Source organism: Chiroxiphia lanceolata, chromosome 25, assembly GCF_009829145.1.
Source record: "Chiroxiphia lanceolata isolate bChiLan1 chromosome 25, bChiLan1.pri, whole genome shotgun sequence".
Classification (NCBI taxonomy): Eukaryota; Metazoa; Chordata; class Aves; order Passeriformes; family Pipridae; genus Chiroxiphia; species Chiroxiphia lanceolata.
Window position 1 is genome coordinate 1,436,490 of NC_045661.1, and position 13,278 is coordinate 1,449,767.

The following is a 13,278-nucleotide window of genomic DNA, read 5'->3' on the forward strand; positions in this document are numbered from 1 at the left end:
TGAGACCTCAAAGGGAGGGGAAACAACAGCCGATAGAAAAAAAAAGAAAAAAAAGTAATAGTCATAAAAAAATTACCTTGTCCCAGTCAGAGCCTGTTCCGGGGGTGTTTGGGGTGAGGGGTGGCTGTGCAGGGGAGCGGCCCAGGGGTGAGTGAGTTCAAGGGGTCCAGGTGCGTGTGCAGTGTCTGGGTGTGCATGAACAGTGTCCAGATGTACATGTGCACTGTCTGGGTGTGCACACGTGGTGTTTGGGTGTGTGTCCAGGCGTGCACATACAGCATCTGTGTGTGTGTGTGTGTGTGTGTGTGTGTGTGTGTGTGCAGTGTCTGTCTCTGCACATACCAAGTGTGTGTGCAGTGTGTGTGCATGCACAGTGCCTGGCTGTGTGTGCAGTCTGGCTGTGTGTGCAGTGTCTGGCTGTGTGTGCAGTGTGTGTGCATGCACAGTGTCTGCCTGTGCGTGCAGTGTCTGCAGTGTCTGGTTGTGTGTGCAGTGTGTGTGCATGCACAGTGTCTGCCTGTGCGTGCAGTGTCTGCAGTGTCTGGTTGTGTGTGCAGTGTGTGTGCATGCACAGTGTCTGCCTGTGTGTGCAGTGTCTGGCTGTGTGTGCAGTCCGCCTGTACACTCACACTGTCCCTCTGCACAGGGTCCGTGCTCCTCCCTGTGGCCACAGCCAGAACAGTCTCCATCTCTGACTCCAGCCTGGCACCGCGGGGACCCTGCTGGGGACACAGAAGCAGCCGTGTCCCCCCGGGCTCCAGGCTGCAGCAGATGGGGGGGGGGACCAGCCCTGCAAAGGGGGGGTTGCAGCAGACCCCTGTCCCCAGCCCCAGGGTGGGGGTCTGGAGCAGAAACTCCACAGCATCAGGGCCCTGCTGCTCCTCTGCCGTTGGGACATCCTTTATCCAAGGAGCACCCTCACCTGCCCAGCAAACACCTCTCTCCTCTCTTGCCCTTTGCCAGTGCTTTATTTATTCCCCCTCCCTGTGCTGGGGTCCCTGGGGAAGGGTTCCTTGGGGAAGGAGCCCCAGCTCCCAAGTTGGGATGGGCTGTGCTGCAGAGGGACTGGAAGCAGATGTGTCCCACAGCTGCAGCTCTTCCTGTCTCTTTCATTTATTTTTTTTTTTAAAAGATTGTAAATATAGATAGAGCTTTATTTTGTTAATAAGACGATGAGTAACTTAACCTGTATATTTCACATACCTGTTTACAATCGTCCTCCAGTCCCCTGGCACAATAAAGATCACTTTTTGGAGCAGAGATCTGGGCCTGGACTTCACCAGTTTGGGGCCGAGGGCTGAACGGGGAGTCCCCCAGCAAGGGGCACCTCCAGCTGCAGAAGGGTCAGGAGCACCCCCAAGCCCCAGGGATGCACAAGCCCCCCCCCAGATCCACCATCCCCAGTTTTCAGCTACCAGCAGCTTTTATTTTGCACCGAAACAAACACAGATGCAACAACAGTCCTGGTTCTTGCTGGGGGAGGTTCCTGTGCCCATAGGGAGGGGACAGCCACCAGCCAAGGCAGGAGGGATTCCATTCCACCCCCAGGTGATGCACAACCACTGTGATGAGCTGGACAGTGCTCAGCAGGCCAGGACAGCCCTCACACAGCCTGTGGTGGGGGAGCAGCCGAGTGCTGAGGGGGGGAAGCTGTGCCCAGCTCCAGGAGCAGGTCAGCTCTGCCCAACCTCCTCCAAGGGGGTCCCACAGCCCAGAGAGGAGCACAGGGAGGGTGGAGGGGCAGGACCAACACCCCCAGCCCCCGGGGGAGACGGGGAAGGCAGAGCTGGGAGCCCCCTGCTCTGGAAGCACAGGATGCTATGAGGGAAGTCATGAAGCCAATGGGGGTGTGGGAGACCATGGCCGTGGGGACAGGTAGGGCCAGCCACGGGGACAGGCAGGGCCAGCCATGGATTGAGCACAGCACAGGGGGTGCAGACACCCAGGGCCCACCCACAGCAGCCCCCTGGCCCCAAACCCACGTGGCTCACAGCTGGCTCTGCCCCTTCCTCCTTCGCACCACCAGAGCTGGAGCACAGCAGCTCCCATCCCTCATGGAAAAGGGTCCCATGCCTGGGATCAATATGGACCCAGGGAAGGTGCTGGTTTGGGAGTGAGAGCCCCAGTGGCACCCAGGGCACAAGAGGACAGACGGCACAGCAAAGGCGACGGGCACAACGTGAGCACCGGGCAGCAAAGTGACTGGGCAGCTCTGGGGGCTCCTGAGCAGACAGGAGGGACCCGTTTTGCCCCTCGGGGACAGCACAGAGGGAGCAAACTGGGTGCCAGGCCAAGCAGCAGCAGTGCCAGCAGGGCACGGACCTGCCGGGCACGGGGCCGAGCGGGGCTCGGCGTTAAGGCGATGGTGGGGCTGCCTCGTGTGGGCAGCGGCCTCTCCGGGGCCGTGGGGCCTCTCCAGCATCTCATGGTCCAGTCTCGGGCATGTCCAGGGTCCCCTTTGGTCGGTGGCCGGGTCAGAGCTCCTCTCCTCCCCCTTGCCCACCGTCAGGACCTGCCCTCGCCCCCGGCGGGGTGGGGAAGGGCGAGGGGGATGCGGGGCCGTGGACGCAGCGAGGACGGAAGAGCTCGGGGGCTCGGAGCCAGTGGGGCTATTTGGAGACCTGCAGGGCTGTGACCACCGGCTTCATCTTGAAGTACTGTTTAAACCTTAACTTTGCATATCTGCCAAGAGACGAGAGAGGGACACACCTGAAGGGCTCTGTCCCCCCCAGCCCCGTGTCCCCCGGCCGTGGCACGGAGGGACCATGGGATCCTCTGGCTGCCGAGATGGAACACTGAGCTGTGCTGGGAGCAAACGGGGTGCACTCACCTTAAGAAATTAAAGTCTATGGTAGAGTATTTAGCCTGGATCAGGCCCCAGCATGCCCAGAGGAAATGGGATGCCTGCAACAGACAAAGCAAGGATTAGGAGCAGGCATGGAGCATCTCTGCCCACGGGATGAGTTGCTCGTGCCTCTCCTGGCCTGGCCCCAGAATTCCCACTGCTGTGATGACAGGAGGGGTGGTAGCCAGCTGGGGCTGGCCCACACCTGTACTTTTGTACCCTCCAGAGGCTGGTCCCTGCTGGAGGGAGGGATGGCAGCAGGAAGGATGCTGAACACAGCATGGTCAGGGTACCAGCCCCTGCACTGGCAGGAATGTCCCTCCTGCCAGGAAACCAGATGACATTTTGCCCTAAGTATCCAGAAAATTGGCTCAGATTGCCCATGGCAATTACCAAAGAGGATTTCCTCATGTCTGGCCTCTCTGAAGGGATGTCCAAGGCCATGGCTATCAGAGGCACGTTGTCCCTTGGCACACATCGGTGGGGTTGCAGGCAGCCAGTACTGTCTGTGACCTTTCCCAGGGGCTCAGTGCCTCTGAGGTGCTGCTCTTTGGGGCAGTGTGCCCTCAAACCCCCAGGCTGGTACCTGCACCCTCATCCTCCCCAGGTAAGCTGCAAGCCCAAAAGCAGAGAAAACCCCATCCCCTGGGCTGCATTTCCACCCCTCGTTCCTGGGTTCCTTCCCACCTCCACCACTCACCAAGGAAAACTTGTTCACTTGCACATAGAGAGTCTCCAGCTCCTCCTCAGACACCCCAGAGCCGCCTGGGTCCCCCTGGGTGAGCTGTTTGTAGGCCTGCAGGTAGGAGTGCAGCCACTGCAGCTGGGTCTCCTTGCTGGGGTAGAGGCCATAATCCACCTCCTTCACACCTGAGAGGGGAGGGGGGGGTCAGTGGGGGCATGGGGGTCACAGGGAGGGACCCACCACGGCCAAGTGATGTGGCCACGGGGCTCTTGTCATGCACAACCAGGTGAGCAAACCCCAGGTGTGCACAGACCAAGGATAGACTGCTGGTTCAAGGCACCCACCCAGACTTATGGTCAAGAGCCAGGCTCATGGAGGAATTGCATTCCAGGTGCCCGGTGCCAGCAGAGACACCCATCCACCCTCACACATCACTCTAACCATGGGCATCCCCCTTTCCCACCACGGGACTGGGGGTACAACTCCCTCCTCCACCCCCAGAGATGGGGAGACCTCATTTCCCACCACAGAATGGGGGATATGACTTCATCCTCTATCCACAAGGATGGGGAGATCCCAGGGCAGCCCCATTTCCCACCATGGAACTGGGGATACAACTCCTTCCTCCATCCCCAGGGATGGGAAGACCCCAGGACAGCCACTGCCAGTGCTGGGAGAACCTTTGGTGCAGGGAGAGGAGCCCAGCTCACCTGCAAACTCGTTGAAGTGGTTCCCGATATCGAAAGCCTGGTAGTTGTACCCGGTGTACTCGTAGTCTATGAAGTGAACGTGCTCTGTGGGGCACAGACAGGGGCTGTGAGGGGGGGAGATGGAGGTGACAGCCCCCGGGGGGGGTTGGTGAGGGACACACCCCTCGCTGGGCGCACGGAGCTGCTGCCACAGACCTCGTGTCCTGTCGTAGATGATGTTCTTGCAGAGCAGGTCGTTGTGGCAGAGCACCACGGGGGAGCCCAGCTGGGACAGCGTCTCCTTCATCCAGGCCAGCTCCTGTTCCAGCGCCTCCAGGCTGGGCACGTCCTGCTGGAGGCTGGGGAAGGGGACGGGTGCAGTCACTGCTGCCCTCGGGGAGCCTCGCTGGGGGCAGAGGGGCGGCGTCGCCCCGGCTTCCCTCGGTGCGTTTGGTAAACGAGCCCATCAGTGGCACAAAGGAGGGATAACGAGGCTGCGTTTGGCGGGGAGGGGGCAGCTGTGGCTGCGTGGTACCGGGGGAGCCTGGCAGACACCACGGCCCGGCCTCAGCCCTTCCCTTCTCCCTAAACCACCACATCCACCCCCCAAATGCACCCGACCTGCCACCGAACCGCCCCAGCGCTCACTCCCCGAACACCCGACTAACCCCGAGGCAACGGGAATGTTTTGGACTCTGCCAGGGCACGTAGCCTCCCAGTAACCTCAGGCGTCTCAGTTCCAAGAAGAGAGCTCGTTAATGATTGCCTAATTGGCTGCACGGGAGGCGCGGGCTTGGGTAAAGTCTGCCTGCGGCGGGGGGAGTGCTGAGAAAAGCCCTGCTGCCTCCTGTCGCGGGTTAATGATTGGCTCGCCTTGGGGTTCATTCACCTGCTCCGCCTCTTGGGGCTGCCCGAATCCTTCCCAGACACCCCAACACTCACCTGGGGTCAACCCAGCCTCCCAGAAATGGGATGAACTGGTCTGAAGTGGGAACTGGCTGCTTTAATCTATGCTGGGTTTCAAGTATTCATCACCAGCTCACCCCTGCTGCTCAGATCCCCACTTTAAGCACGACCTGAGCTCCAGCTTATTCTAGGCTTAAATTCCGAGGAGGAGGAGGAGGATTAGTACAGCAGGTGGGAGGCCATGGCTCTGGCTGGATCCTGCCTGGATGCTGCCCAGACACATCCCTGAGCTGCCTCTGCTCTAACACGGCAAAAATCACCTGCAGACTGGCAGGAGGAAGGTGCTGGAGGTGCCTCCATCCCACCTGCTTTTGGGGTTCAGGGAGGGATCGTGATCCAGAAGTGGCCACGTGACCAGATCCAGCCCCAAAACCATCCCCAGGTTCCCACAGAGGCTTTACCTGCACAGACTTAGAGCTGGGTGGGCAGCGGGTGCCCAAGCCAGAGCCTGGCTCTTTGGGATCCCTCTGCCTTTACCTGGGGTTGGATACCTTTGGGCTGAGCTCTGTCTTCACGAGGGTGAGGTATTTGTGCAGCTTCTGCCAGAGGATGGGCTTGGGGAGGCTCCCGTTGGCGTGGATGGCGTGGACTCGGGCCATCTCCTGAGCCACCAGCCTGGGGGGAGCACAGGCGAGGGGTGAGAGGGGTTCTGAGCAGCTCCCAAGAGGAGAGTGCTCCTCAAAATCCCCCTCAGGACATCCCCAAAAGACCCTTGGGATGTGCTGAGGGGGATTCCCCAAAAAGAGTGTTTAAAAACCCAGGGTTAAGCACAGCTGAAACCCTGTCCACTTCAGCAATCAGCCTCTGGAGCATTTCAGGCAGCGTTCACCTTTCCAGGGCAAGCTCAGCCCCAAGCTGTGGCTCCCAGGAAACTCCCACTCGCCAAAATTGACGCCTTAAAGGTCTGGTGACAAACCCAGCTGCCCATTTATCCCCCAGCACCACCCAGGACCCCGCACACAGCGACGCCCCAGTGCTGCTCCAGAACCACAGCAGCGAGGGGAGAGCTGGAAACAGGGAGCAGCACTGGAGGAGCACTGATCCCACCATCCTGGGGCTCCCCGGAGGAGGACACGGGGGTCCCACCCACCCACCTGAAGATGTGGGGGTCCCGCACGTGGTCGGGCCCCAGCGCGATGCCCGGCAGGAACTGGTAGCAGAGCCCGTTCTGGAAGGCGCAGTACAGGTCAGGGGCACAGCCGTGGGCACGCAGCACCTGGAAGTTCCTCAGCTCCGTCTCCCGGTCCACCAACAGCTCCGTCTTCCTGCCGTAGACACGGACCAGCACCGCGTCCGCCATCCCCTCGTCCGTGTAACAGGCCACCAGCTTGTTGGTGATGCCATCCGTGAAGAGCTGCAGGGGGAGAAGGGTGGCCTGCTGCCGTGCCAGCTGGGAACGGGGAAACCCCTTCCCACCAGCAGATCCCAGGGAAGAAGCAGCACCGCAGCGGCAGGAGCGGGCAAAGGAAGGCGTGAGGCAGCACAGCTCCCGCGGGAGGTGACACGAGTTTGCAAGGCCTGGAGGCTCGGGGGTGAACAGGGGCTCTGCGGGGAGCCACGGGCCCAAAGCTGGTGGCTTTGGTGGAAATCCTGCTCTTTTTTTCACCTGGCAGCTCAGGAACAGCTCAGGAATGGCCGAGGCCAGATGTGCCGCCAGCACTCTTGGCACAGGAGCAGCCCCAGGAATCGCTCCCAAAAAACCGGCGTAAATCTTTTGGCACGAAACGAGATGGGGGGGTGGGGGGGAAAGCCCAGCAAGGCAGAAAACAACTTGGAGCAAACACCACCACCACCCCATCCCCTCCTCCGACCCTCCCCGCGGGGCCGGGGCGCTGATAGGCGGGGATGTCTCTGCTGGGGACGTCTCGTGTCACCGGCTCTGACGGCTCCTCGCAGATGGAAAGGGAGTTTTGTTCTCCCGTCGCTCCGGCCTGGCCGCCTGCCCGTGCACATGCCGGGGCTGCTGCCGGGCTCCGCTCCCCATCCCGCCGGGATTTCGGTCACCTCCAGTGCCCCTGAGGGGTTTTTGGGTCTCTGCCACCTCACGGGAAACTCCTGCCCCGATCGCCCCCCATGCTCAGCCCCACGCGGTCCCCCTGCCTGCTGCTGCTCCACGTGGGAACGATTCCTTCCTCCCTCTGGGATCGGGGAGCCGGAGCAGGTGTGATGCTGGCGGAGCAGGAGGGGGGTGAGGGCTCGTGCTCCGGCAGCCGCGGAGCCCGGGGGTGGGATGGATAATTTTAGACATCCCACTCAGCAACCCACGCTCCCATATAGGGTGCCTATATATAGGGCTCCCCGTGCAGCCTCCCGAGGGGGAACTCAAAGCACTGGAATGAGACCCCCGAAGTCAGACGGCGCTCACGGCCCCTGCTCCACAGCTGGAGGTGGATTTGGGGGGAGCACAGCACGCGGCGAGGCAGCCACCTCATCCTGGGGGGCTGCTGGGACAGGCTGAACCCTCTCAAGCTGCTTTTCCCAGGGCAGATAATCTGTGTTTCTACCACGGTGCCGCGCTCAGCCCTCCTCTCCTTGTCCTGCCGGGCCCCAGAGGCTGGAAATTCAGGGAGCAGAGGTGCCATGGCCCGTCCACGCAGAAAACTGTCCCCTCTCAGCCGCAGGTGAGCGGCTCCACCTCGAGATGCTCAGCAAAGTCCTTGTGCTGCTTTGGTTTTGCTGCCCGACGGCCCGATCAGCCCTTTCCAGCAGGTTTAACGGGATTACTGAGCCTTATCCCCCCCTGAATTCCAGGCCACTAACTTTGGAGACGCACACGTGGTTCCTCAGCAACCTGCACGCAGGGGCTCGCCTGCTTTGGAGGCGGCAGCTCCTCCAGCTCCCAAGGAATGAGCGCAGCTGCTTGGGAGATGCCTGGTGCTATTCCTTGCGGATCCAGACTGCAGCCACCCTGCTACCAGCCCAAATCCTTCCCTGCTGCAGCTGTGTGACAGCAGGGACGGAGGAAAAGGCGTGTGACAGCGTGTGACTCCACACCAGGAGCTCTGCAGCAACTAAATGCGAAGTGAGACCCGAGCCCTGTGCGAAAGTGCTGAAGGGAGGCAGCAAAATCCAACACCTGGTGCTGCACCTGCTGGAGACCCCCTCAGCATTCCCAAAGCACCACCGTGCTGGCTGACCCAGCACCCCCAGCCCGGGGCCAGGCTGCAGCAGGGCAACTTGTTGCCAAAATCAGGCTGAAAAAGTCCAGCCATGCCAGAGTCCTTGCAGGGGTTTGGCTCTGGTCGCTGCTGCTGCTCTTATCTCGGGATGAGGGATGGAGGAGTGTGTGCTTCCCTGAGAGCACAGTGGGCTGACTCACCGGCACGGAGGTGCTTAAGGGATGAGGAGCAGGAGCCCTGGGAAGTGGGCAAACCTGGAGCCCCCAGCAAGGAGAGGGCAGGCAGGGGAGGCCGAGCACCCAGATCCTTCTCCCAGTGTTCCACACCCTGCCCTGAGCTCCGGGAGATTTTCCCGTGCCACTGGTACAGCCTGGTACAGCCCCTGCAGGCAACTGTGCACCAACACCGGGCAACGAGGTGGTGTGAACCGGGCACAGCTCCAGGGCACCGGGAAAGGGACCGGGAATGCTAATGGGAACCAGCTGAGGACCCCGCACTGCTCCAGTCCCCTCCCGAACGGCTCCTGCAATAGCAGCTGAGAGCAACAGGAGGGTTTTCCCTCAACCCCTATGATTTTTTTTCCCCCTTTATTTTTAAATTAAAAACACACACACGAGCTGCTGTTGAACACTGACCCCTCCAACGCCTGCAGAGCCTGGATACCGGGGTCCTTCCACAACCACCGAGGTCTGTGCCGGGCGCTGCACAGAGAGAGACATTTCCTGCCCCTACAACTCCAGCTCCCAGCTTCCTGCCTATTGCCATCTGCCCTTTCAGATGGATTTTCCTGCAGCTTCTTGTATTTAATTACACTTGGCTATTAATACATTTTTAATGGCGCTCCAGGCACACGGGAAGCATGTGCCTGCGGAGGACACACACACACACACACGTGCAGACGTTCGAGTGCACCCAGTTCCTGCACCTCCACACTCCAGTGCCCGTCGCCAGGAGGCTGCTGAGGGCACAGACACCACCAGCCTGTCTCACAGGGACCTGGTACCCCTGGGCAGAGGTGAGGAGGGGGAAAGGGATTGCCGTGCCAGGCAGGTGCCAGCCCTGCTCTGCCAGCAAAGCCCTGCCAGCTCCACACGGCCAAGCCCTGTCCCGTGCAAGGGATTCAGAGCTGGACTCCAACTCCCACCTGAACTGCAGCTCAGCCCATGCAACCCGGGAAAGGTGAGAGCCAACAAGTAACCCAAGCGAGAGCAGCTCCCAGGAGTTCCTGTGGGCACCCTCCAGCCTTCAGCCCACACCTTGGCAGCCCGCAGGGACCGTGGGGGACACACTTGCTCTCACAGTCACCTCTCGGTGACCACCTGAGGGATCCCTGAACCTTGTGGGGATGTGTGTGATGGGGGTGTCACCCCTTTGCACATCTGATGGGTCCCAGTTATGCTCAGAGAGAGGAGGGGAGAAAGAACCAGAAGTGAGGGGACAGTGCATCATACCCAACTTGGCAGGTCCTAGAGCCCCCCATGGTGGGTTCTACAGTCACCCTCCAGTGGATCTTACAGCCTCCCCGAGTGAGCTCTGTTGCTGTCCCAGGGCTGGCCCTATAGCCCCCCACAGGGAGCCCCACAGACTCCCTTGCGTGTACCCTACAGACCCCCTTGGGTGAACCCTGCAGCTTCCCTTGCATGATCCCTACAGCGCCCCTCGGGTAGACCCTGTAACCCCTCAGGGTTGAACCCCACAGACCCCCCAGGGCAGACCCTGTAGCCCCCCAGGGTGAGCACCAGAGCCGCCCCCGGGTGAACCCCTATAATCTCGGGGGACCCTATAACCCCTTACCCGCCGGCCCGGCCGGGCTCTGCAGCCCCCCTGGGCGACCCCCGCGGGGGGTGCGGCGGCCGGTTCTCAGGGTGTGTGGGGTCTCTGCGCAGGGTGCCGTGTCCCTCCCCCCCCCCCGTACCTTGGTCTTCACCCTGGCCGGCTCCCAGCCGGGTCTCATCTCCCGCACGATCCGCAGCGCCCCGGGCAGCACGTCACGCTCGTCCACCGCAATGCCGAGGTGGGGCACGGCGGGGGTCCCGCCGCCGCCCCCCCGCTCCGGCCCCGGCCCCGGGCAGTCGGGGCAGCGGGCGGGCGGTGCGGCCATGGCCAGCTCCGCGCTGCCGGAGCCGCGGCCCATGTGCCGGGGGCTGCGCGGGGAGGAGCCGCCCGCCGTTGGGAAGCCATGAGTCACCGGCCCGCCTCCCGCCCGCCTCCCCGCCAGCGGCAGCGCCCGCCCGCACCGGGACCCGCCGGCGGACCCGCATCCCACCCGCACCGCGACCCTGGCAGAGGATCCGCACCCCACCCGCACCGGGACCTGCCGGCGGATCCGCATCTCACCCGCACCGCGACCCTGGCAGAGGATCCCCATCCCACCCGCACCGGGACCCGCCGGCGGACCCGCATCCCACCCGCACCGGGACCCTGGCAGCGGATCCGCATCCCACCCGCACCGGGACCCGCACCCCACCCGCACTGCCACCCTGGCAGCGGATCCGTATCCCACCCACACCGGGACCCGCCGGTGGATCCGCATCTCACCTGCTCCACACCGGGACCCGGCCGCGGACCCGCATCTCACCCGCACCGGGATCCCGGGCAGCGCACCCACCCCCGATCCACACCCGGCCGGGATCGGGACCGCCGCACCTGCTGCCGGTGCCCTCCACAACCATCCCCGGAGCCCCTCAGCCATCCCAGGGGGCCCTCAGCAGCATCCCGGGACTCTGCTGCCTTCATCCCGGATGTCTCCCCCATCCATTCCCGGAACCCCTAAGTCATCCCAGGGGACCGGGATGCAGCCGGTGCTCTCCACCTCAGCGCCTCCCCGTCCATCCTCTCAGCCCCTCAGCCATCCCGGGGGCTCCGCACATCCCCCCGCTCCATCCCTTTGGGAATCAAAAGGATGAGGATGCCACGCACGAGAGGAGCTGGCAGCACCCAGGACTCCAGGCGGGATGTGTCCCCTCGGGATAACCTCTCCAGCCCTGCTGCCATCGTGCCCACCAAGTGCTGACCTCCCAAGGGGATTTACGGCTGGGCTGGGGAGGGGTTTGGTGGGTAAAGATAAAGCAGAACTCGCCCAGTGGCAGAGCCCCCGCAGCCCCTGGACACGGCTCCAACCCGGCTTCATTATCAGAGGAAATGACAACAGCACACGGCTGGGAGCAGAGAATGCCCCCTCCAAAGTTTACAGCTGGCTGCGGCTGAAATCAGCTAAATGGACCATGGAGACCTGGGGAAAATCATTTAAGGAAGGGGGGGGGAAAATCCACCAGCCGGGTCCCGTGTTTCTAAATATAGAGCGAGCTCTGTCAGTGTTAATAGGATGGGCATAATTGCTCCCGCGCTTTGCTGGGTTGAGCGTGGCCTAATTGCTCTCCCGGAACGATCTAATCCGGGCCATGGCGGGTTAGTGGTGCCTCCCAGCCAGGGCTGCCGCTTCCACCGGGAAATTGCCCCCGGAGCAGGCGATTAGAGGTGTTGATGGCCTGGCTTCAGGGGCCGCGGAGCAGCACCACAAGCGGCCCCGGCGTTTTTCCTCCTGCTGCTTGAAACAACCGCGCTGAATAGGAATAGAACTGGATCCACAAAAACATCCTATTTCAGGCCAGCCTGAGCGTTTTCCAGCTGAGGGCTCTGGCAGAAGCCAGCGTGGGGGCTGAAGTCACCCGGGACATTTACAAGCTCACATCCACTGCAGTCTTCTCCACACCAGAGCCTTTGTGGTGTAGAGGAGGGCAGAGGAGGCTTAGTTATTTCCAAGTGGAGCTTCCCTGTGGTAGGAAGGAGGGGGAGGCTCTTTCCACCATCTCTGTACATCCAGGAGGTTGTGGAGAGGCCGGGCTGTGGCTCCAGCGCTGACCTGAGCAGATCCCCCCTTGCCGAGGGTCTCCAGGCAGCTCTGCCCTCCCTCCCACCCCTCCCTGCCTGGGCTGCCACCACTCCCAGCTCCTGGGGTTTCCTGTGCTGATGAGCAGCTGCCTGGAGCTCAGGAAATGCTGGATGAAAGGGAGATACTGTGGCTGCTGGGGCCCCTTCCCTGCACTCCCAGGCCCCCAAGAGGAGCTGCCACCGCTCCCCTCGCCCCCGTGATGGAGCAGCACTGCAAAGGGGAGGGGAAGAAACACATCACACGTTTGGGTACATTGAATTTCCCATCTCTGGAGACCCAGGGTTGTGCATCCCAACATTAAGAGGTTTAAATGCTACGTGGCTGCAGAGGCTCCCCCAGGAGGGACAAACATCCGCTCAGCCACATCCTCTCCGCTCCAAGACTGCCGTGGGGCAGGGCAGGGAATGAGGATCCATGGAGGGAGGGATGGGAACAGAGCAGAGGCTGCAGCATACCTGGTTGGAAAGGTCACACAGCAGCCACTGCTTCGGTGCCATCCCTCTCCCAAACATCCCTGCAGCTGAGAGGCAGCTCTGGGAATTCATCAGCACTGGGAACTCATCAGCAGTCACTGCTGGCTGCAGAAAGGAGGGTGAGAAGCTTCTGTGAGGGGCTGCACTCCCATGGGGAGACTGACTCACTCCAGGCCCTACTCAGGAGCCCAAACTCCCTTTTCCAGGCACCTTTCCCAGCACTCAGCTGTGGACATGGCCCTCACGGCACCTGAACTGGTCAAACTGGGGGTGGGAGAGCACTGCACAGCCCTTGGCTTTAGGCAGCACTTGGATTTGCAGCTGCTGGGCTGGAGCTGGAAGAGCCACAGCTCTCCCACAGAACTGGAAATGTCAGCCCCCAGCTGGGAGCACTGGTCTGTCCCTCCTTCCAGGCCAGCTGGCACTGGGCTGGCAGCTCCAGGGGGATCTCTGCACAGAGCCAGGGCAGAGACAAGCCTCTGGTTGTTGGCTGGAGCCAGTATGGCCATAAAAACAGGCTCAGGGGCAGCAGAGCTGCCTTCCTGGTGGGACAGACCAAGGAGCCATGTCCAGCCCTGTCCCTGCCCCCAGGGGTGCAACCAGTGGTCC

General features: G+C 61.9%; 1 protein-coding gene across 1 annotated transcript; it reads right to left on the minus strand.

Annotated features, from left to right (window-relative positions):
- Positions 1 to 1,404: 1,404 nt before the first annotated feature.
- Positions 1,405 to 10,438, minus strand: ETNK2 (ethanolamine kinase 2). Its single transcript, XM_032710944.1, has 8 exons — positions 10,220 to 10,438; positions 6,280 to 6,539; positions 5,663 to 5,800; positions 4,436 to 4,578; positions 4,241 to 4,324; positions 3,546 to 3,715; positions 2,831 to 2,904; positions 1,405 to 2,682 (listed from the first exon to the last, which is right to left on the minus strand). Exons 1-8 carry the CDS (start codon positions 10,436 to 10,438, stop codon positions 2,610 to 2,612), a joined length of 1,161 nt encoding a protein of 386 aa, XP_032566835.1. The 3' UTR covers positions 1,405 to 2,609.
- Between the last annotated feature and the right edge of the window lie 2,840 nt (positions 10,439 to 13,278).

Excerpts from the sequence above, each read along its gene's own strand:
- ETNK2 (XM_032710944.1), bottom strand. The coding sequence starts at position 10,438 with ATGGGCCGCGGCTCCGGCAGCGCGGAGCTGGCCATGGCCGCACCGCCC. Across the intron at positions 6,540-10,219 it reads CGGCCAGGGTGAAGACCAAG|CTCTTCACGGATGGCATCAC; the intron begins GTACGGGGGGGG and ends CTCCCCCTGCAG. Across the intron at positions 4,579-5,662 it reads CCAAAGGTATCCAACCCCAG|CCTCCAGCAGGACGTGCCCA; the intron begins GTAAAGGCAGAG and ends CCCCTTCCCCAG.